This window comes from Anomalospiza imberbis, chromosome 4, assembly GCF_031753505.1.
Source record: "Anomalospiza imberbis isolate Cuckoo-Finch-1a 21T00152 chromosome 4, ASM3175350v1, whole genome shotgun sequence".
NCBI lineage: Eukaryota > Metazoa > Chordata > Aves > Passeriformes > Viduidae > Anomalospiza > Anomalospiza imberbis.
The window spans coordinates 20,178,369-20,198,065 of record NC_089684.1 but is presented as its reverse complement, the minus strand read 5'-3'; the positions used below and the strand labels follow the sequence as shown (position 1 = coordinate 20,198,065).

The 19,697-nt window shown below is 41.5% G+C and overlaps 3 protein-coding genes across 4 annotated transcripts in view; 1 reads left to right on the top strand and 2 right to left on the bottom strand.

Annotated features, from left to right (window-relative positions):
- MCUB (mitochondrial calcium uniporter dominant negative subunit beta) overlaps window positions 1-508 on the top strand; it is a 45,493-nt gene extending 44,985 nt beyond the window's left edge. Inside the window, exon 8 of the mRNA XM_068187411.1 lies at window positions 309-508. Within this exon, the coding sequence (XP_068043512.1) occupies window positions 309-386 (78 nt within the window). The 3' untranslated portion in view covers window positions 387-508. The remainder of the gene's footprint in view (window positions 1-308) is intronic.
- Window positions 509-566: 58 nt separating this feature from the next.
- CASP6 (caspase 6) lies at window positions 567-11,121 on the bottom strand. 2 transcript variants are annotated; one of them, XM_068187409.1, is made up of 8 exons: window positions 11,060-11,121; window positions 9,387-9,428; window positions 8,593-8,635; window positions 6,728-6,877; window positions 6,217-6,293; window positions 5,596-5,771; window positions 3,327-3,483; window positions 567-2,542 (listed from the first exon to the last, which is right to left on the bottom strand). In XM_068187409.1, exons 1-8 carry the CDS (start codon window positions 11,088-11,090, stop codon window positions 2,304-2,306), a joined length of 915 nt encoding a protein of 304 aa, XP_068043510.1. In that variant the 5' UTR covers window positions 11,091-11,121; the 3' UTR covers window positions 567-2,303. The 2 variants fall into 2 exon arrangements, with proteins under 2 accessions (XP_068043510.1, XP_068043511.1); XM_068187410.1 differs by having other exon boundaries at window positions 6,728-6,874.
- A 2,835-nt stretch (window positions 11,122-13,956) lies between these two features.
- Window positions 13,957-19,075, bottom strand: PLA2G12A (phospholipase A2 group XIIA). Its single transcript, XM_068187406.1, has 4 exons — window positions 18,737-19,075; window positions 17,064-17,140; window positions 16,039-16,204; window positions 13,957-14,981 (listed from the first exon to the last, which is right to left on the bottom strand). Exons 1-4 carry the CDS (start codon window positions 18,957-18,959, stop codon window positions 14,863-14,865), a joined length of 585 nt encoding a protein of 194 aa, XP_068043507.1. The 5' UTR covers window positions 18,960-19,075; the 3' UTR covers window positions 13,957-14,862.
- Between the last annotated feature and the right edge of the window lie 622 nt (window positions 19,076-19,697).

The window sequence follows — 19,697 nt, the reverse complement described above, 5'->3', positions numbered from 1 at the left end:
TGCTGTAATTGACATAATGTTAAGAGTTTGATGCTTTTTTGGTGGCCTGGGGGTATGAATTTTTTATTGTCATTTCAGCAAAATAATACTTTGAGGTGTGGGTGAGTGGGTTGATGGGCAGGCTTCATGCTTCTCTCTGGAGACTGCATGAGTTGAGCAGGTCTGTCAGTGTTCAGCATTCTCTGTTTGATTGGTTTGGTTCCTTGCCTAAGACCAGTGCTTTCTGAGAAAAGAAAGACAGCGCATGTGTGAAAGTTGAGAAAACAGAGGCTGCAGAAGGATGAACTCTCCCTCTCTTTCACTGGCAGGCAGAAGAATCCCTGAGGCGACTGCGCCAACCTCTGCGCCTGAGGCTTCCCATCCAGGAAATCAACGACAAAGACTGAGTTTGGTTTTGTGTATATTGGAGATGCCCTTCAAAGCTGATACGAACATTTAGTTACTCCATAGCACCTGTGTATTTTTGACCACTGAAGTTTTAAAAGTTGCAATAAATAGCTTTAAAAATGATTTGGTCACTTGATGGTTTGGGTTTGTTTTGCTTGTTTGATTTTTTCTTTAGAACCCTATGAAGAAACTGCTGAAGCAAAGTTCTTCTAAATACTTGTCAAATGTCATCAGTACAATGGAGGCATTCTTACTGCTGGTAAAATGACAGAACAAACAAGGACAGCCTTTTTAGTACCATTTACTATAACATAACAGAAGCTCATAGAATAATTAGCTTCTGCATGGAGTAGTAAAGATTCTTTTCCTGAAATTACTGTTTCCTTTTCCCTGCTCTGTGCATTGACTCTTTGTGACACCACAGGTGAAGTTTAGATTAGCATGACAATTAAGCTTTCTTAGTAAATAGTGCTGGAAAAGTAAGGTATCTCAAACTTGCTGTAAAATCATTTATGTTTCACTGTTGCACTTTATTGAAAGAATTTATCAAAACATTCAAACATACATGATTTATACAACATTTAAAAGGAAGTGTAGGAAGATACAGCATTTATGACTCAGAACATTGTATATGGAAAGACTTAACTGAAGCGGAACAAGTAAACTGATTATTTTTTCCCCAGGAAAATGGATTAGTGCTGGAAAATTAAGGTATCTCAAACTTGTTAAAAATAATTTATGTTTCACTGTTGCACTTTATTGAAAGAATTTATCAAAACATTCAAACATACATGATTTATACAATGTTTAAAAGTAGGTGTAGTAAGATACAGCATTTATGACTCAGAACATTGTATATGGAATGACTTAACTAAAGCAGAACCAGTAAACCGATTATTTTTTTCCCCAGGAAAGTGGATTAAGACAACTTTGCTCAGTTTGAGTTCTCTCTTGTCCCTCAGAGGAACAATTAATAATGTTAAAAAAAAAAAGAAACATTTGGTTCAAGTCAGCACCACAATTACTGCAGCAGTAACAATCCTGTGGTGACCATGCACTGTCACTTTTATGTACACAATGACAGAGGTATGGCTGATCTTCTCCAGGGCCAAGAGGAGGCCTGATCCAACTCAAAGGCCTGAAGTATGAATGTTTGCATATGTTATATTTTGTAGAGCTGCCTAGAGATGTCCAGCAGCTTTAGAGATACGGAAAAGGCAAGCTCACCCTGAGCAAACTGTACATGGTCACATCTCATTACTGCTGTTTTCCTCCTGAGAATGCAAAGTACCAGCAAACTGTAATTGTGCCTCAAGCATAAATTATATTCAAGCAAAAGGAAACCCTTTATTAATCAACCCTGTTCGATTAATCCTGTATTAATACTACAGTTGTATTCAAGGAATTAAGTTCCTTTTTAGTGTTGCAAGAAAATTAAAAAATGTCTAAAAAGCCCAATAAAGCTACAAAAGTTGTGGATTCTGATGTCCACAAATTTAAAAAGATGCTCTACAAACCATATTCCCTGTAAACTGTGCTCAAGGAGCAACACAAGTTAATCTAACTGAACATTATAAATGTTTTGGAAATAGTAAAATGTGCCATAGTTAGATGGCAACCAAGCAAGACACTTCTAAGAAAAAAGTAGTCTGGAGCATCAATTTCAATAACATCTGAGCACCTTCTAATAGTTTGGCACCAGTCAACTTTTCCCATATTTCCTGTTATGAATTCCCTGGTGTAATTCTAGCTTTAAAAGTGCTTTAAGATTTTAGAAACTATGAAGTATATAAACTGTAATGTTTGATCCCAGTGATGTTGCAGACAATCTTGTAGAACATTACATCTCCTCAACTAAGATGGTATTCTCTTTGCTCTGCAGCAAATAATAGTAATGGTCATCACTGATAAATAATCTACTTAGATTTTGGATGAAAATACAATTTTTTAGTTAACATTGAGGCAAAACAAGGAATCTGTTTTTTCCCTATAGCATTAATGTCTTTGCACATATCTACTCTGCGATATGATACTTTCCTGTTAACAACAGTAAGAAGTTCTGTGAACTCCAAGGAAGATCCATGCTTCCTAAGGGTCTCACATAAATCTTGGATATACCAGGAGCCATTTATAGTTTCACGATGAGAATAGTAGCCTAGAGTAGAAAAAGGACATAAAATTACATCCAAATGTAAATAGTGATAACCTCTTGGAAAAATATTTATGAGAGTCACTGTTTGCTAGCTACCATCTATAAGGAATTACTAATGGGTGTAAATCTTACTTTGCCAATTAACACTGCAAATTGTAGATGGGAAATGGCTTTGGTACCACTTGTGCTCAGCTAAGAGGAACATGATTCAGGGATTGGTAGCTTACAGGACTGCATCTCTACTTCATAAGAGAGCAGATGGGACTGAGGACAACATACATGGGGGGGACTGGAGAGAACAGCTATGTAGTGCAGGGAAATTTATAAGCCACCAGAATCTTGGGGAAGAGATGGATGCTGACTGTCAGGAGGCAGCTCAGCCACAAGACTGATGGCAATGCTTTTGTTTGGCAAACTTAGTGCACCTTGATAATTCACTTTCACTTCTTATTTAGCACGTAACATTCTTTCCCAGACAAGTTACTACTTATCAGACTTGTAAATCAGATTTAGATGGAACTGTTCTCATTTTTTGGACTGCAAAATGAAGACGTGTTCAGAGCTCAGCCAGAAGACTGATGCAATGCTTTTGCTTGGCAAATTTAATGCACCTTGATAATTTACTTTCACTTCTTCTTTAGCACGTAACATTCTTTCCCAGACAAGTTACTACTTATCAGACATGTAAATCAGATTTAGATGGAACTGTTCTCATTTTTTGGACTGCAAAATGAAGACGTGTTCAGAGTTGTTACAGTGAAGTATCAGACACCGTATCAGAACTCACCTTGCGCCACAGAGTAGCACATGATAAAGTCTGCACCAGCAGGCAGAGTATAGACACTAGCTGCATCCACTTCAGTCTCATTGACAAGGGATTCACTGCTGTTGTCTGTTGAATCATGAGCAATGACTGGATCATCGTGTTTATCACCTCGACAGGCCTGTTGGTGAGAAGTGTTGTTATGTTTGCAGCCCTGCTGAGTTCACTGTTAACAGGATAATTCTGACAATAACCAGAGGCACTTCTGTTCAGCTAGGTGTGCCACATTACCATGACTCTGCCTTCAGAAAGACCTATTTATTTCTCTGTCACTTAAAAATGTTGGGGACAAAGTCCAATGAAAGCTTCAAGATCATCTCAGAATCACTAAGACAGGAGATCATCTAGTCCAACCCCCTGACTCAAGCAGTGTTAGCTACAGCATGTTGTCCAGGACTATGTCCAGTCAGATCTGCATAGGTGGAGACTCCACAGTCTGTATGGGTGACCTCTTCCAGTGTTTGACCAACCTCACAGTAAAAAAATGTTTTCTTGTGTTGAGATGAAATTTTGTGTTTTAATTTGTTCCAGTTGCCTCTTGTCACTTGGGTACCACTGAAAAGAGCCTGTCTCCCTCTTACTCCCTCCTACCAGATGTTTAGAACATTGGTAGAATTCCCCTGAGCCATCTCCTCCAAGCTGAACAGTCCAGCTTTCTCAGCCTCTCCTCATATCAAACATGCTCCAGAGTCCCTTAATCATCTCTGTGGCCCTTTGCAGGATTCACTCCAGTAAGACTGTATTTTTCTTGAACTGGGGAACTCAGTACTGGACACAACACTTCAGAGGCAGCCTCACCATTGCTGAGTAAAGAGGAAGAATTGCCTCCCTTGCTGGCAAGGCAGTGTTGAATTACTGCTCTGAAGCACAGCCATCATTACATGCTGTTACACTCCTGCTCTTAGTGCAGTCTCAAGTGTGTTTGTTGAGGGAAGGTTTTCTGTGAGAAGTCAGCAGTGATCCCACTATTGTCAGTGGTGCAGAAAGGCTACACATGAAGGATAACAAGGTAAGAACACACTCAAAAGATACCAAGGAGCATTACTTCAGAACTACCACTAAAAAAAGAAAACACAATCTTCTTTATAGTGATAAAGTTTCATCTTGATGCTTTGTCTGATTTTCAGAGGTAATTGCTATGCCAGTTGTGCTGGAAAAGAACTCAGCTGATGAACTAAGTTAATTAGCTTTTTGATGAGTATATATTATAAACATTTCCAAGTATTACTTAGAACTTAAAACTGAAATATGAAAGTACTTTTTCCATCTTTGGCACCAGGTTAAAAAAAAAGGAAATCTGAATGAGTCCTAATGAAAGGTGAATTAACAATATACTGCTTCTTGCAGCAACCCTGTGCCTTAAGGAAGCTTGCATTTGGGAAAAAAAAGGTAATACTTAGAATTATTCTGTAAACTACTGCAGTTACAATCTGCTGAAGGCCAGGTTCATATATGAGTTTGCTAATTGTAATCTGGATAAAGATGGGATAAAGCCCTGTATGACCTGGTTTGACTCCATAACTCTGCTTTGAACAGGAGGCTGGACCAGAGACCTCCTGAGGTACCTCCCAACTTTCATTCTCCCATGAACCAAGGAAAGAAACAGAAGGTTACATACAGTCTTTATCTGACTACTTAGCACAAAGAGTACTCCTGAGACAATAAAGCCTTAATTTGATTCTTTGGATTCTACAGAGATGCTGAGTATAGGTCATAGACAAAAAAAAACAACCAACAACAACAACAAATGAAAATCACTACCACCACAAAAACCAACCAACCAAAAAGTCCCACAAAACAAAGAGAACAGGAAAAAAACCCAAACACAAAACCCAACTTCACTAAGGATCAAGTAAAGGGACTTGCCTGGAAGGAAGCAATGAAGATACAAAGGTTAGACAGCGTATCAGCTTAGCCTTGGGCTGTGAAGTGTGACCAATAGGAACTGAGCTGAGGCTGCAAAAAACCCTGGTATTGCCTTCTCATCTATTAAATACACACTGACAGTCAATCTGACATGGGTTTAATTTGTCTTTCTTTTTGTAAAATTACTTATTAAATACAGCTGTAAGAATAATATTAACAGTAGTAGACATGAGGGTTTCTAATAAAAAGAGAAGAATCCTTGTCATAAATGCCTTGTGGAAAGATTGCATCAGGAAAACTGACATTTGTATTGCAGGAAGACAAAAGTCAGTGTTAACATCACTGAATTCAGAAATAGACCTCTTACCTGAATGATAAATATCTTTGGTTTTCCTACCAAACTCTGGCACTCGTCTCCTCTGAACATGTCTGTGATTGTCTGAATTTTGATTTTGTCATCATATGCATAAATGTGACCATCCTCACCGTGGCTCAGGAACACACACACAAAGCAGTCAGCACTGCTGTGGTCCTCCGCAGAGGCTGAAATAGTCAAGTGGTGTTTAAATGACAAACCAGTCATATTTAGGTCTAAAAAACATTGTACATTTGTATCATATCATTGAATCCCCAGTCAGTCCTTTTTTCAAATGGATGCTATTTTCAGGAAAAGCCATACTGTAGGGATTTCAAGATGCATTGATTCAACCTGGCTGAAGGGACACTCACTAACCATAAAAAGAAGAATGTAATTATCTTCTCCCAGCTGCACATACTGTCTTTCAGCTTTCAGTGACTTAATTAGTTCTCTTCACTGAAGCTTCACTTACATTGCAATAAAACAATTTTCAGTCTAATCTTTAAGTCCTTCTAATGTTAAATTCCTTGTGCAAAACAATTTATTTTAAATTAGATGAACAGAGAGATTGGAAGAAAAGGTATCTGGGAATTCTGCTGCAATAGACATAACCAATACACAGTCTCTTACCTTCATAAATTCTCTGCTGCACGTCTTCTTTTTTCAGGTCATCAAAAAGTCTGACTTCAAACCCAAGGTCTGTCAAACTATTGTTAGAACAGATAGATATTAGTAAAAATCTTGCTCAAATTATAGATCAACTGCTACCACCTCAGTTTCTTTCCCTGTGGGGGAATTAATATTCTTATGCATTATTTATGAACAAACTTACTAAAGTTGATTTTGAATTCAAACTGGTGTCAAGTACAGGTCTAATACCTAAAGTTACTTCAAAGAGTTTGTCCAAAGAAAGTTCTGGACTCACTGAATTCATAGGACTTATGCCTGCAGTTTCTGTAACCTAAAAAAATGTGCCTTGAAGTTTTTAATTACAGCTTTCTTCACCAAGTTGCATAGCTGCTATGTCTGCAAAATCTTCTGGTCTCTACTTAAACACAAGATTTAGGTAACTCCTTAATTTGACCACCATTTCTAAATTTCAGACTTTTTTAAGCGTTAGCAGAGCAACCAAGTTTCTTACGTGTGTTTCAGATTGTTTCTGTCTGCCATAGTCCCACGTCTGTCTGGCAGCTTTAAATGCCAAAAAAAGTGCTCGTGATTGAAGATTAATGCAAGTCCTCTTCTTTGATGGTTCATTTTGTACTCCACTGCAGGATCAAGTGATTGTCTGCTGCCACAGATGGAAAACATTCTTGGTAAATGAGGCTGTTTTATTAGTTAAGGCACATAATGGTGCGTTTCAGACATGGCTCCAATTCTCCATATTATGTGCTTAGCTAAATATTAACATAAGTGGATAGTACACCTGTACTTATTTGAAATTGTAGCTGTCTGTGATTTACTTCAAGTTTTTCTAAGTAAATCAAGTGCTGCATTGTAACCAATAAACTGGGGATGAGGTGCTAAGTGTAGCGTATCTTGCAAAAGGAGAACAAATGTTTGTTATTTACCCTAATGCAATGAAAGCTATGAGAATTTAATTTGACAAGTTGACAAGTTCATCTAAGTTTTTAGCAACCGGCCCACAAAATCCTGAAGTTGAAGGACAGAGGTCTTCTTAAGAACAGAATAAATGACCTGCCCAGCTTCTAAGTAGAGGACTTTATCATGGCAGCAAACACATAGAATACCTGTGTGTTTGGGAGCAGCATTCTGCAATTTTATTGGTTTATGAGCAAAACACAGCAGAGGATGGGTGACAGCACATTCTGGACTTGGCTGTGGACCCACAGTCATGTTGGGTCCAACACTTGGACCCAAAAGATCCTACATGTTGACATGGCCATAATTAGAAACACGAATCAGACAGTCTTTCTGCTTTTGTAATTATCAATGCAGAAAACAGAAACTGAAACTCCTCTGGCAACAGCGCTGGCAATAGACAGGTCATGGAATGACAGTCCAGGTCATGCTGCCCTAGGATTGGCTCTGGTCAGAGCTGTCATTTTTGCCATGTTAATACTTTCTTTCATGCTACGGAATATTCAGGTTTGGTGCAATTACAGGAGAAAGTTGCTTAGAATATTTGCCTGCAGATGTTGAAGATCAGAGTTTCATCAGCAAATGCTTTTGTTTCACAGCAAAATTACAATTGTTACCCGTAGACTATTTCTGCTTCTCCACATTCTTATGAGAATCCCCTCAATGAAACATCTTTTTGTAATGTCTACGTAAGAATTCAGACAGAGAACAGGAACTTAGGATGACTGTCCAAAGTCAGGGAGGTTCTACAATGTTGGCTGGATAACCAATAAGAGAAGTTGGGGGCTTCATCACATCCTTCCCATTCTTAGTACCAAACATGGGAAAATGCAAAGATGATAAATTTTAGCCTTGTAATTATGAACAATTTCACCTGTACCAGTACTAGAATTTTTTCAGATTTGGCAATTTCTCTCCCTTAGGATTTGGTTAGGTGAATGGCTAGTGGGGATTTTGGACAGTTTGGTCACTGGATCCTGTGAATGACCATTGAGGGATGATTCCCTAAGTTGTTCTTTCTCTACTCAGCTGTATGGATGAGGTAAAGTTATCAGGCAGACAGTTTACTGTTTTCAGGGCTTTCATGGAATCACTGTCCCATGGTCCATTTCCCCTCCTTCCATAGGAATATATTCCTGTGCTACAATCGACCACTTAGTCTGTCCAGTGGCTCCTCAGATTGTGATGGTCTTTGCACATTGCCTACAATAAAACCAGAACACTCCTCATAGTCCCTTCCACATGCCTTCACATCTGCAGCTGGTGTAGCTAAAACTACAAACATGTTTTGTAAGTGGGTGTAGTTGAATCAAATAATTCTATCCAATTCTTAACAAAAATCAGAACACCCTGCACTGACCTCAGTCCCTTGGGACATCTCTGTCACTGCCACCAGAACTTTACCTTATATTGAATGCATCTACTTCTGTGATGTTCTCATTTCCATCTGTTGGAGAAATCAAGAAGTCATTTAGCCACAAACTCATTGATTATAAACAAACAAAACCAATTTGAACTAATGCATCCAGCCTTTAAGTTTAGCTGTTAATGTGAACCAAAAGCTCATTCACACATCAGTTAAGCAGGCATGCAGGTAAACAGCCTCATTAGTGTTTGTCTGCACCCACAGCTTTTGGAGGTTGTTCTGGAAGTTCTGACTCCAGCAGTCTGGATTTCAGGTGGTCAAGACATGCATATTTTCTATCTATCTGTACCTATATAAACATATTCAGAGATTATGATTTAGTATAACTAACTAGCTGGGTGTATTTTTTTTAAAGAGACTCTAACTCAATAGTTAAAATTTTACATAACTTAAAAATAAACTGGTGTTCCTTTTCTTTCAATAATGTTACTAATACAAAGCTGAGCGTTCTCTTTGAGGATGGATGCAGCACATGAGTCACAGTAGATAGTGTAAGAGCTATTGACAACTGAGAAGATGCAAGATTTAAACATTGTCTTCCGCTGAACTATACAGACTTTAAGCACCTCTAGTACAGAATGGACATAAAAGTAACAGTGTGGGAACAACAAGCAACATACACATCTTGGGAGTGTGCAGAACTGCAAACTTGCAGATGGTTAGGCCAAAATACTTGTTCCTCTTACTTAAGCATCTCAGTGGGCTATTAAATCACTACTCCTACTGGTAGAGACTAACTACCACATTATGAGAACTGTATACGACACTGTACCTGTGGTGGGTATTGTAGGTCTGCTATCCAGCTGGACATGGCCTGCAATTATAAGAAGAGTCACACGTTCATGTATTTTGCAAACTACTTTGCACATACGATACTAGCTTTTCACATCTATTTTTCAAATGTTATTAAGGCCTTCTGCAAAACTAACATAGCTACGTATTGATAGAGGACAAAAGTTCTTGAGATCCACTCCCCCCCAAAACTGATCATAAAATTTTAGAGTTATCAAACTTTATGACAGAAAATGTAGACACAGGAGGACTAGGATTCCTGGGCTACGGGAAACTAGGAAAATATGGTTTTCCTGTTAATTTAATCCTGTTTAGTTACTTTCTAGTCTTTGGTTTTTCATTGTCACTCTCACATCACAGCTTCATTCACATAAACACTATTTGGACTATCATGATTTATGAAAAGCTTTCTGTCTTACACAGGAACAAGCTTCCTCTAAAATCTGATTGAGACCAACAGGACTACTTGTCTTTAATTTCATGAAGATAGATTGCTTCAAAGGAATCACAGGTTTACCATCAAGACCAAAGGGCAAGGCACTTAGAAACAACTGAATGGCACACAAAAGAAGTCCCATTACCCACCATCTTAAGCATCTCCGGGAACCCAACTCAGGTTTTGCTGCCCTCCTGTTACATGCCAGGGACCTTCCCTGCTTCCCCGTCCCGCAGCTGTGCCAGGGAGCAGGACGGGTTTTCCCCTGGCAGCATGTGCTGGATCTATTGCAAATCCACTTACTTCCTCGTTGGCCACCACCGTCCTTTGCCTCGCACCTTCCCCTTCCCTTCCTCCTCCGGAAGGAAGGAAATGTTATAGACACATATAATTATAATACTTGCATATGCAACACTATAATATTATTGTAATTATAATACTTGCAAAAAGCCAATATTATAATATTGGCTTTTTGCAAGTATTAAAATGGATTTTAGATGTGTAATGTTAAAGTAACTTAGTTATAAAGATATAGTTTTAATTTCTGTTGTTAATTAAGCTTGATGAAATAGCTGATATAAGTATACTTGTGCTAAAAGGCCTGCTTGGATGGGATAACACCCACTGAACATATGAAGAAGACAACTGCTACAGATATGCCAACTATCAGCACTCCCCATCTGAGGCCAGTGTGGATCAAGGCCCGAAAACTGGGGGGAGGGGAGGTGATAAGAATGGACCAAAATCACAGCTCTAAAAAGGCGGACCCAAACTAAACAGTCCTTGGAATACGTAAACTAGTTTGGGGAAAAAGTTTACGATGCATAATTGTTTGTATTGAATATGATGCAATAGATGTAATGGCAGATATAAGTGGTATCACCGAAGATAAGCGTGGTCTAGCCTGAGGACCAAGATGCACCCAGCCGTAATAACCTTTGCTCTGTGGTCCTTGTCTCCTGTTGTCCTTTATTAAACTTTTTAAATTTTCACAGGAGAGTGAACGTGGTTTTCACAGAAAGGATAGACGCAAAGCTCCCGCACGCCGTGAGCGCCGGCAGCGCCCTCCGGGCAGCGCTCCCACTCTGGGGGAAGCTCGGGCGCTTCGGGCGGGCAGCCCCTCGCAGACATTCCCCGTCCCGCTCCCGCTCCGCGCTGGCTCCGGCAGGAACCCGACCAGACCGGCCCTTCCCCTCGCGTCCCCTCCGCACACGCACCCGCCGGCGGCCGCCGCTCCGAGCCCGACATCGCCGTGGACCAAGGCACCGCCTGCACCCCGACACCAGCCCAGCCAAGCTCTCCCCTCTCTTCCAAGCCTCCACTTCTCTTCGTCTTCCGCGCTTTCCCCCGGTCAGTCAGCCCCTCGCCTTTTGTTTCCGCGGCGGCCGCCTCCGCCGGGCGAGGGGCGGAGCCGGGACAGCCGCACGCCCTTCCCGGTGGCTCTTGGGTGAGGTGCGGGGCTGCGCTGTGTGACCCTGTGCTCCTGGGGTGCTGCTGCAGAGGCCGTGGTCGAGTAACTGCACTGGCTTGTACAAAACCATCGTCCTAAAATACGGTGAGAGCCTCCCGTATTCACTTAGTTTAAATTTTTCAAAATTTCTCAAATTCCCATTTCAGACATAAGTGTTTTCTTTCCTGAACGGCTCCTGTTCCTCCTGTGTGCGTTTCCATTCGGGCACCCACACACAACCCTTGAGAGGTTTGGATGTGTGGATCATCCTGCAGCTTTGCTCTGTTCTCGCTTCAGTTCTCTTTGATGATTTCGGAACTGAGTGACAAGGTACTGACGAGAGTGCCCAGGTTCTTAACGAGTATTCCCCAGCCGGGAATTATGCGGCACTTAACGATGGCTGATCAATTGCATAACAAGTTTCTAAACCAAAGCCAATGACAAAAACCCATTCTTCTGTATAAGAGCTTTAGAGATTGTACCCTAGAGGGATCTGAATTTTTTTTCCAGACTACTTTTAGGGAAATAAACTCAGATATGAATGTGCACTTCAAAAAGTGCTGCTACAAGCACAAAAAGAAGCAGATTTAGAGTGGAATTATAGGTATTTTTACCCGGTCTGGTTTTACTCAGGCTTCTTGCATGGGTAAAGATTTTAGACAAGATGTCTCCCTTAGATTAAAGGAGCCATGCAGTATTTTTAATTGCCTTCGCTTGTTTTTGTCTTGTTCGGACTAGTTACCTCAGACTGCCATAGGCAGCTGGATCAGGACAGAACTTTGTTTCAGTTGTCTTTGTGCATACTTTAGTTAGAACGTGACACTGTCACAAAGTTTGCGTCTTACACTGGGTAACATTTAGACCCCTACCAAACAGACTCATTTTTTGGCAACTGCAGGTCCCAGCTCTCACAGATCATGCCAGAGATGCCCCTGAACCCATTGGCAGACAGACGCCCGTGTGAAGTTCTGCAGCTGCAGAACCAAAATCCAGGACTCTGTCAGCCACGTTGCTCAGTCCAGCAGTTCGCTTAGATCCTTGTAAGACAGAGTTTTCTTCTGCTTTGTTTTGCTGGAGGCTAGGAGCAGGCTCAGCCACTGCTGAGTCACTGTTAACTTGATGGCAGTGTGTGCAGCCCGAGGTAGCGCTGGGCTGGTGTGCGTTTCCAGCTCATTGTAATACATAAAAGTTTTATTGTGAAACGTGCCTATAGGTTTAGAAACTCTTTTAGATTGTAGGTGGGTATTTTTTGGGAAAAGCATTATGGATGGATCGGAACTACAGGCTGAAGAAGTTAGTTTGATTGTGGACACACTGCTGTGCAGTATTACTGACTAGACAAAAAGACGCAGGATTGTGTTAAATGAGCCGCTATCTCTAGTATTGTTATGCTTTAATCTAGCACGAAGCTAAACACCACGGAGCTGTTCACTCACTGCAGCCCAGTGGGATGAAGGAGAAAATCAGAAAAAAGGTAAAGACAGTTTAACAGAACAGAAAAGGAGTGGAGTATAGTAACAAAAGGATATACAAGTGACACGCAGTACAGTTGCTCACTGCTCACTGATCGATGCCAATCCAGTCCCCAAAGACTGATCAGTGCCCTTCCCTGGCCAACTCCCCCCAATTTTATTGTTCAGCATGATTCCATATGGTGTGGGATATCCCTTGGGTCAGCTGGGGTCTGCTGACCTAGCTGTGTCTGCTCCAAATCCTTGTGCACATCAGCCTCCTCGCTGGCACGGCAGCAGCAGAAGCTGCGTTTTATCAACATTATTCTCATCCTCAAACCAAAACACAGCATTGTATCAGTTGCTAAGGAAAACATCAACTATAACTGCCGCAACCAGGACAAGCATTGCATTTTTGCATATATTTTAAATATGTACGTTCTTAAATGATATGAATGCCCCTAGGGGTGATAGCTAGCCTTCATCTTAGGGCTATAGTCTGCAAAATGAATTTGTGTAACTTGCAGGTAACTCTAATCAAGGATTTCTGCTACAGGAAAAGCTTGTGCAAAGTAAAGACTACCTGGAAGAAGTGAAATGACTCCTGTGGTTTGCAAGCAGAACTATCAAAGTGCTATCCAGCAGTATTAAAGCTCTTTTTAGTGTTTTACATGGCTTGAAAGAAACTCCGGGAGGCTTTAATGGTATAATTACAGGTCAGTACAGGAGGGAACAAAACCCAGCTCTTTCCAACAGTGAGAATTTTGTATTGTTATGGTTTAACCCCAGCCACTGTACACACACAGGCACACGCGGGATGGGGAGAAGGAGAATCAGAAAAAGTAAAACTCATGGGTTTAGGTAAGAACACTTCAGTTACTGAAATAAAGTAAACAAATAAAAATAATAATAAAAATTAAAAGGATAAAGAGAGAGATGAACACTAAACTCTAGGGACAAACCAAAAACACAACTGGTAAAGAAAAAACACAAAATTATACCACATTATAGTCCATGAGTCCAGTGAATTTTATTCATTTAATTTCTAATACCTGTTCACAGATGCAATATTATAATTTTTATTCCTCTCCTGTGAATAATTAAAGCAAATCATTATCTTTCTAACAGAAGACCTAATGCAGAAGTTAACTAAGGACTAACACCTGTAGATAAGCAACAAGTGGAGAGAGTACAGACAGCAAACCAAAAATAATTCAGGCATCAGGTGATTTTAGCTAGAGAAGTCAGAGAGGGAACAAGTGACAGAAGTACAGGCTTATATATCCATCAGCCTCACAGAGGGCATCATAAATAAGTTTTTTGGGCACACTGATCTTAACTGTGGAACTTGCTTTTAGTTTTCATCAGAACAGACTAAATGAAAGCAAAGATGAATACAATACCCAAGTTGTGCCACAACAGAAATATAAATCAACGTATTTGTACATATATCCTTTCCGTGCATATAATACACAACACAAAATGTTTTATTCAAAAACAGACATTTGATGAATTTTAAAAAAACAATATAGAAACTATATTTCACCATTCTGTCAAATCAAAAGTATATCCTTAGGCTGTAATCCATTCATTTTACTGGACAGTCCTTAAAAGGATCAACATATTTGATCTGAAAAGTGCTGCAGAAGTAAGGCATTGATATAGAATCAGGTAGAAATATGTAGTGCATGTACATTGGCTTGGGGTGTTTTCCTGGCTTTTTAACAACAAACCTGCAGGACCACAAACACAAAATTTGACCTGTATTAAAAATCACCTGAGAATTCAATTTAACTCTTTGGTGCCTCTGACGTGCCCACTACGGAGTCTTCTTGGGAACATTAAAATGGCACCAGCGTTTTACAACAGCACATACATGTGCACATACACCAAAGGAAAACAATTTCAGTTCCCAGGCTTCTGGCATAAAATGGAGATAAGGATGACTTGTTTCTTTTTACATGAATGAAAATACCGTAGTGATCTTCAAATCGGTAAATCCATGTCAGTGTTTAACACGTCACTGTCTGAAAAGCCTAAAGGTTTGTAACCAAAGCCTTGCTTCATTTTGGCCGAATCTTCGGCTTTATTCTACACCATGGCATCTCGGTGTCTTCTTTCAGAGATCTGTCTTGCCCTCGTAACGGCACATACAAGCAGCTCTCTGGCTGTCCAGGTATGGTTTGCATCCTAAATGTATAACTGCATCAAACAGCAGCTGAACAGTTGATTCACAAGCTGCAAACAAAGAAGAGTTCAGTTAAAAGTACTCTTTGAGTGGAATATGAAACTAACAGGAGAAAACTCTGGCAGATTGAGAATGACTCTAAGAAAGAAGCAGTCTTCTCTGGGCAAAGCAAATAGATTGTCAAATGAGAGACTGAACCAACACACAGTCATTTAAGTTTTGAGTAAAGATTTTTTATATGCCAAACAAAATGAAAATTCATTGCATATGGAATGTTATCTGTGTTGGAAACATACTGAGTCTTGGAAGATGAAAGAGCTGGTTTACCTTCTCACTCTTTGCATCCCAGCTGATGCAGAGGTTGCTATCTTTAACATCAGCTCAACAGAACTGAACAAATATTCACCAGTTCTGACATTGAAGACTAACATGACAATTTATTTACACTTAAATAAATTTAAGAAGTTCAAACACAAAGTTGTTCTAAAAACTTACTGCTCTCAGTGGGAGTATTTACTATGAAAGCGACATTGTCCAAGTTAAAAAGTGGTTATGTCATGTATCCATCAGATGCAGGCCAATGACCAGAAGAAATATCATACGGCCCGTTACAGAGAAACCTAACATTTATTCACTAGGGGACAGCATTAACTACTTCCACTATGACAGTATGTTATTTTAACACCTTATTTCTTAACAGGGAAAGATTCTGTATTTTCCTACAGTTTACTAGCAATCACACATAGAAGGTTAGAAATCACCCAGCAGAACAGTCATGTTACAGCTATGTTACAGTAAATGCAAGAATTAGACATGCATTTGGATCAAGTTGCATTCCCAATTCATACTCCCAAATGGGCGGCATTATTTTTTCCCCTAAGTTAAAACTAACCTTAACTCAAAGTTAGTTTTAACGCTGATCTTTTTCCTATGCTGTGTCACTGCTCTGCTGTACAAGCATCTGGGCTGCACAGCAGAGGGACAGAACAAAGCATCCTCCAGCAGCTTATGAAAACGTGGCCTTGCTGCACTGCACAAAGATTCTTTGCCAAGTTAAGCTCTGGTTAAACTTGAAAAAAAAAAAAATAAAGGCTTTTTCACACTTACCCTGGACACTCTCTGAGATTCCAAGCGTTTTCTGCACATCTCTGCAAATTTTTGAGAGGCAGGTCTGAAACTGCTCATCGCAATCATTTTTTTTATTGCCACATGTATCATAGCATCTATCGTGGTGATTGCAGCACCTTGTCATTGACGGGATACCGATGTCAAACTGTGAAGAAACATGCACACACCTCCATTGGTATTCCAGCATAAGAAAAATATAGCCTATGGATAGACTGTAACACTTAAAAATTAAAACTAATGTGATGGGTTGAGATAAAGACAGTTTAATAGATGAATCAAAGAAGACAAAATGTCCCAAAATAAGCAGAGCAAAAAGTATTCATCACACTTCAAAGCAGAGGGGATACTAAGCTAGTCTCTGAGCAACAGCCATGTGGAAGTCATACACAGCTCTGCAATGACCCCCTCCCCACCTTATCCCACTGCTCCAGTTTTTATTGCTGAGCACCACTCTACAGTATGGAATATCCCTCTGTTCAGTGTAGGTCTGCTGCCCAGCTGTGTCCCCACCCAGCCTCTTGTCCAGCCCCCGCCTACACTCTGGGGTAGTGGATGGGCAGAGCAAGGGAAAAAAGAGAAAGTCCCAAAGCTGGAGGACAACAACCTGATTCCTATTTTCTTTCCAGCATTAAGGAAAAAGGGTTAGTGTCAGTAAGGAGAGCAAGAGTCATAGCCAAACCCTCCACTCTCACACGGCTACAGCTGCAGTTACACAATGCTTTCAAGACTGTGCAAACAGAATACTAAACCAAACACTCAAAACCCAAGAAATTTATCATCATTACATTTTATGCTTGTAATCTTTGAAAATGTTTATGCTATGTTCGTTTACAATACTAACACTTCCCATATGTTGTTACCAGAGCACGTGTTAGGAGCTGATAAGAACAGGGACCTTGTATATGAATGCTGTCTCAGAAGGGGGGATGGAAAAAAATCATCTACATTGAGGAAAGCTGATGTATGAAAGACACACAAAGGAGCCCCAAAATGGAAATACTTACCTGAACTCCAAACAGAGGGGATCCACAGCCATTTGGTGGTGATGGTTTATATCTATAGCGAGGAACAGGCCTTGATCCTGAGAAAGGTAATTTGTCATGTCTCAAATAGATTTTTTTGCACAGGATTTTAGTAGTTTTAAAACTCACCACAGACATTTGTTTGGCTCAAGACAGTATCAGCTGTATTTTTAACTTAAACATATATTCAGGCACCTGCATATGAACAATTCTTTCTAAATTACAACTTAGGGGTACTAAGCAACTTTTTTTAGAAAGGGGGACAAGGCACCTGAGCAAGTGTTAGTGTTTGCTTCCTAAGTTAAAAAAAAATATTAAAATTGATGTGTTGGTTAAGTATGGTCAATACATAGGACTGTATTAACAGAGTACTTTAGTGTAAGTTCATAAATACTTCTATGCTCTATATGCAACTAACATTAGTTCTCTGATTTTTTTATCTTAACTGGGATGAAACATCATTTTTATTTCTACAGCTGAATTTGAATTAGTAGAGACTGCTAAACTCACATCTCCCCCAACACTCGCTAGTGCAGCAAACCAAGGAATTCTGCATCCCAAGCTAAGAAAGACTGGAGTTAATTTAATTCATTTCAGTATTGGAAACAATCTGAAGCCACAGTTAAATGTAATAGGGAAAAAAAACACATTTGAAAGATGCATATTTTAGTACAGAGTGTAAATGTCACAGTGTCCTGGCCACTCTTGTAGAGCCAGCCAGGGTGTCACCACCAGACTCATTTCCTGACTTAACAAATATTCTGACACAATAAACTGGGGTGATGCAATCCACCACGAAAGACTATGCCAGCCTCCCATTCTGGGGTGCTCTTGAGGTGCCAGTGAAAAGCCTGGAAAGAAATCCTGTTCTGGAGCATTGCCTGTCTGGCACCGGGGATGGGCACAGCACGGGAGGTTATCAGAGAATGGGTCGGGCTGGAAGGCAGCACAGTGAGTCATCTGGTGCAAACGCCCTGCTTGAGGAGGGTCAGCCTAATAATAACAGTCTAATGTAATAAGAATAATGATGATTATGATAAAAACAATAACCTTCATCATCTAGCAGGTCATGCCAACTTGAGCTGCCTCAATTATCGCTCGGGTAAATGAGGCAGCTGAAGCGCAGGGAAGAAGCACAGATGTCCTCTGCTGGTAGCAGCAGGACATTTACTAACAGCAGGATGCATTCCTTCCACTGGCAAACGCGGCTGCCATTAAAACCTGTTATTCAAGCGTGACTTCGAAACAACACATTCCATAGCTCAGATCTAAGTTCTTCTGTCCCAAACCGAAATGCTCAGGAGTGCTCGTAAATGACCAGCCGGGAGTGAGCTATTCCTCCCTCTCCAGGGTTTTTCCCTGGACACATCAGCTACAGATTTGACACTAATAAGCCTTTCTCCAAGGCAAACATCTTGGAGACGTTTAAAAGGAGCTACTTAAAAGTCGCGTTAAGAGAACTGCTTACGTGTACACACGCTCCGTACACGTTATACACGTATTTAACACACATACACGTGCGAGAGCTTGCTCGCCGAGGTTCACACCCGTTTCATAGGTATGCACGCCGGAAGAACTCGGCAGCGAGGTTTGCGCCGGGAGCGGCGCTGGGCCGCCCTGCCCGGGACAAGGGTCGCGCCGCCAGCCCCGCTCACCGTCGCTGCACTTGTACTGGCAGAGCCCGTCCTCGCCGCCCAGCAGGTCGAGGGCCGCGTTCAGGTACATGTCGATCTTGTGCACGCCATTGCGGATCGTCTTCAGCGTCATCCGCCAGTCCGGGGTCTGCGGCGCCTCCTGGCCCCGCGCCGGCCGCCAGGCGCAGGCCGCGACCACCAGCAGCAGCAGCGGGGGCAGCAGCGACAGCCGGGCCGGGGCCATGCCGAGCCCGCTAAGCCGCCAGCCGGGCCGGGGCCATGCCGAGCCCGCTAAGCCGCCGCCTTCTCCTCCTCCTCCGCCGCCCGCCCGGCCCGGCCCGCTGCCGCCACCGCCGCCACCGCCGCCACGGGCACGGCCGCCATGGTCCCCGCGGCCCCGCCCGTGCGCCCGCCCGCGGGGAGGGGCCTTCCCCCCGGCCGCCCCATGGCAGCGCCGCCGAGCGCTCCGTGTCCTCTCTGCTGTGTCACCTCTGCCGTGTCCTCTCTGTCCTGTCCTCTGTGCCATGTTCCCTCTGCCCTGTCCCCCCTCTGCCGTGCGCGGCCTTCCGAACCTGGGCAGCGACAACCCCGGCAGGCCGGCGCTGGCTGAGCAGGGCCCCCGCAGGTACCGAGTTTAGTGAGGATGTTGGGTGTGAAGGAAATTGGCCGTGTTTGCACATGTGAGTGGTTCTCATAACATCGTCAAAAGTGCAAGGCGAGGTTGTGAAGCGGAGCATAATGAAAGTGTATCTGGTAAACGGTAAAAGTCCAGTCTTGATTTGTTCAAAAGAAAAATCAGACCAAAATGAGCTTGCTTACTAAGCACTGTGTTTGGTTTCCAAAATTTAAAAAACATTTTATATATAAATGCTAGATGCTTCACAGATTAACTGGAATCACATGAAAATTGTTTTAATATTTGTAATGAAACCTCTGATTGATGTTGTGTGAAATCCCTCAGAAAATAGTAATATTTGGCTTC

Bases quoted from the DNA above. Each gene is read 5' to 3' on its own strand.
- CASP6 (XM_068187409.1), bottom strand. From the start codon at position 11,090: ATGTCGGGCTCGGAGCGGCGGCCGCCGGCGG. The intron at 6,878-8,592 runs GTAAAGTTCTGG...CATCTGTGGCAG, and splicing joins GTAGATGCATTCAATATAAG to CAGACAATCACTTGATCCTG. The intron at 6,294-6,727 runs GTAAGAAACTTG...TTCTAACAATAG, and splicing joins AGAAACAATCTGAAACACAC to TTTGACAGACCTTGGGTTTG.
- PLA2G12A (XM_068187406.1), bottom strand. From the start codon at position 18,959: ATGGCCCCGGCCCGGCTGTCGCTGCTGCCCCCGCTGCTGCTGCTGGTG. The intron at 17,141-18,736 runs GTGAGCGGGGCT...TACCTTTCTCAG, and splicing joins CCAGTACAAGTGCAGCGACG to GATCAAGGCCTGTTCCTCGC. The intron at 16,205-17,063 runs GTAAGTATTTCC...GTTTCTTCACAG, and splicing joins CCCCTCTGTTTGGAGTTCAG to TTTGACATCGGTATCCCGTC.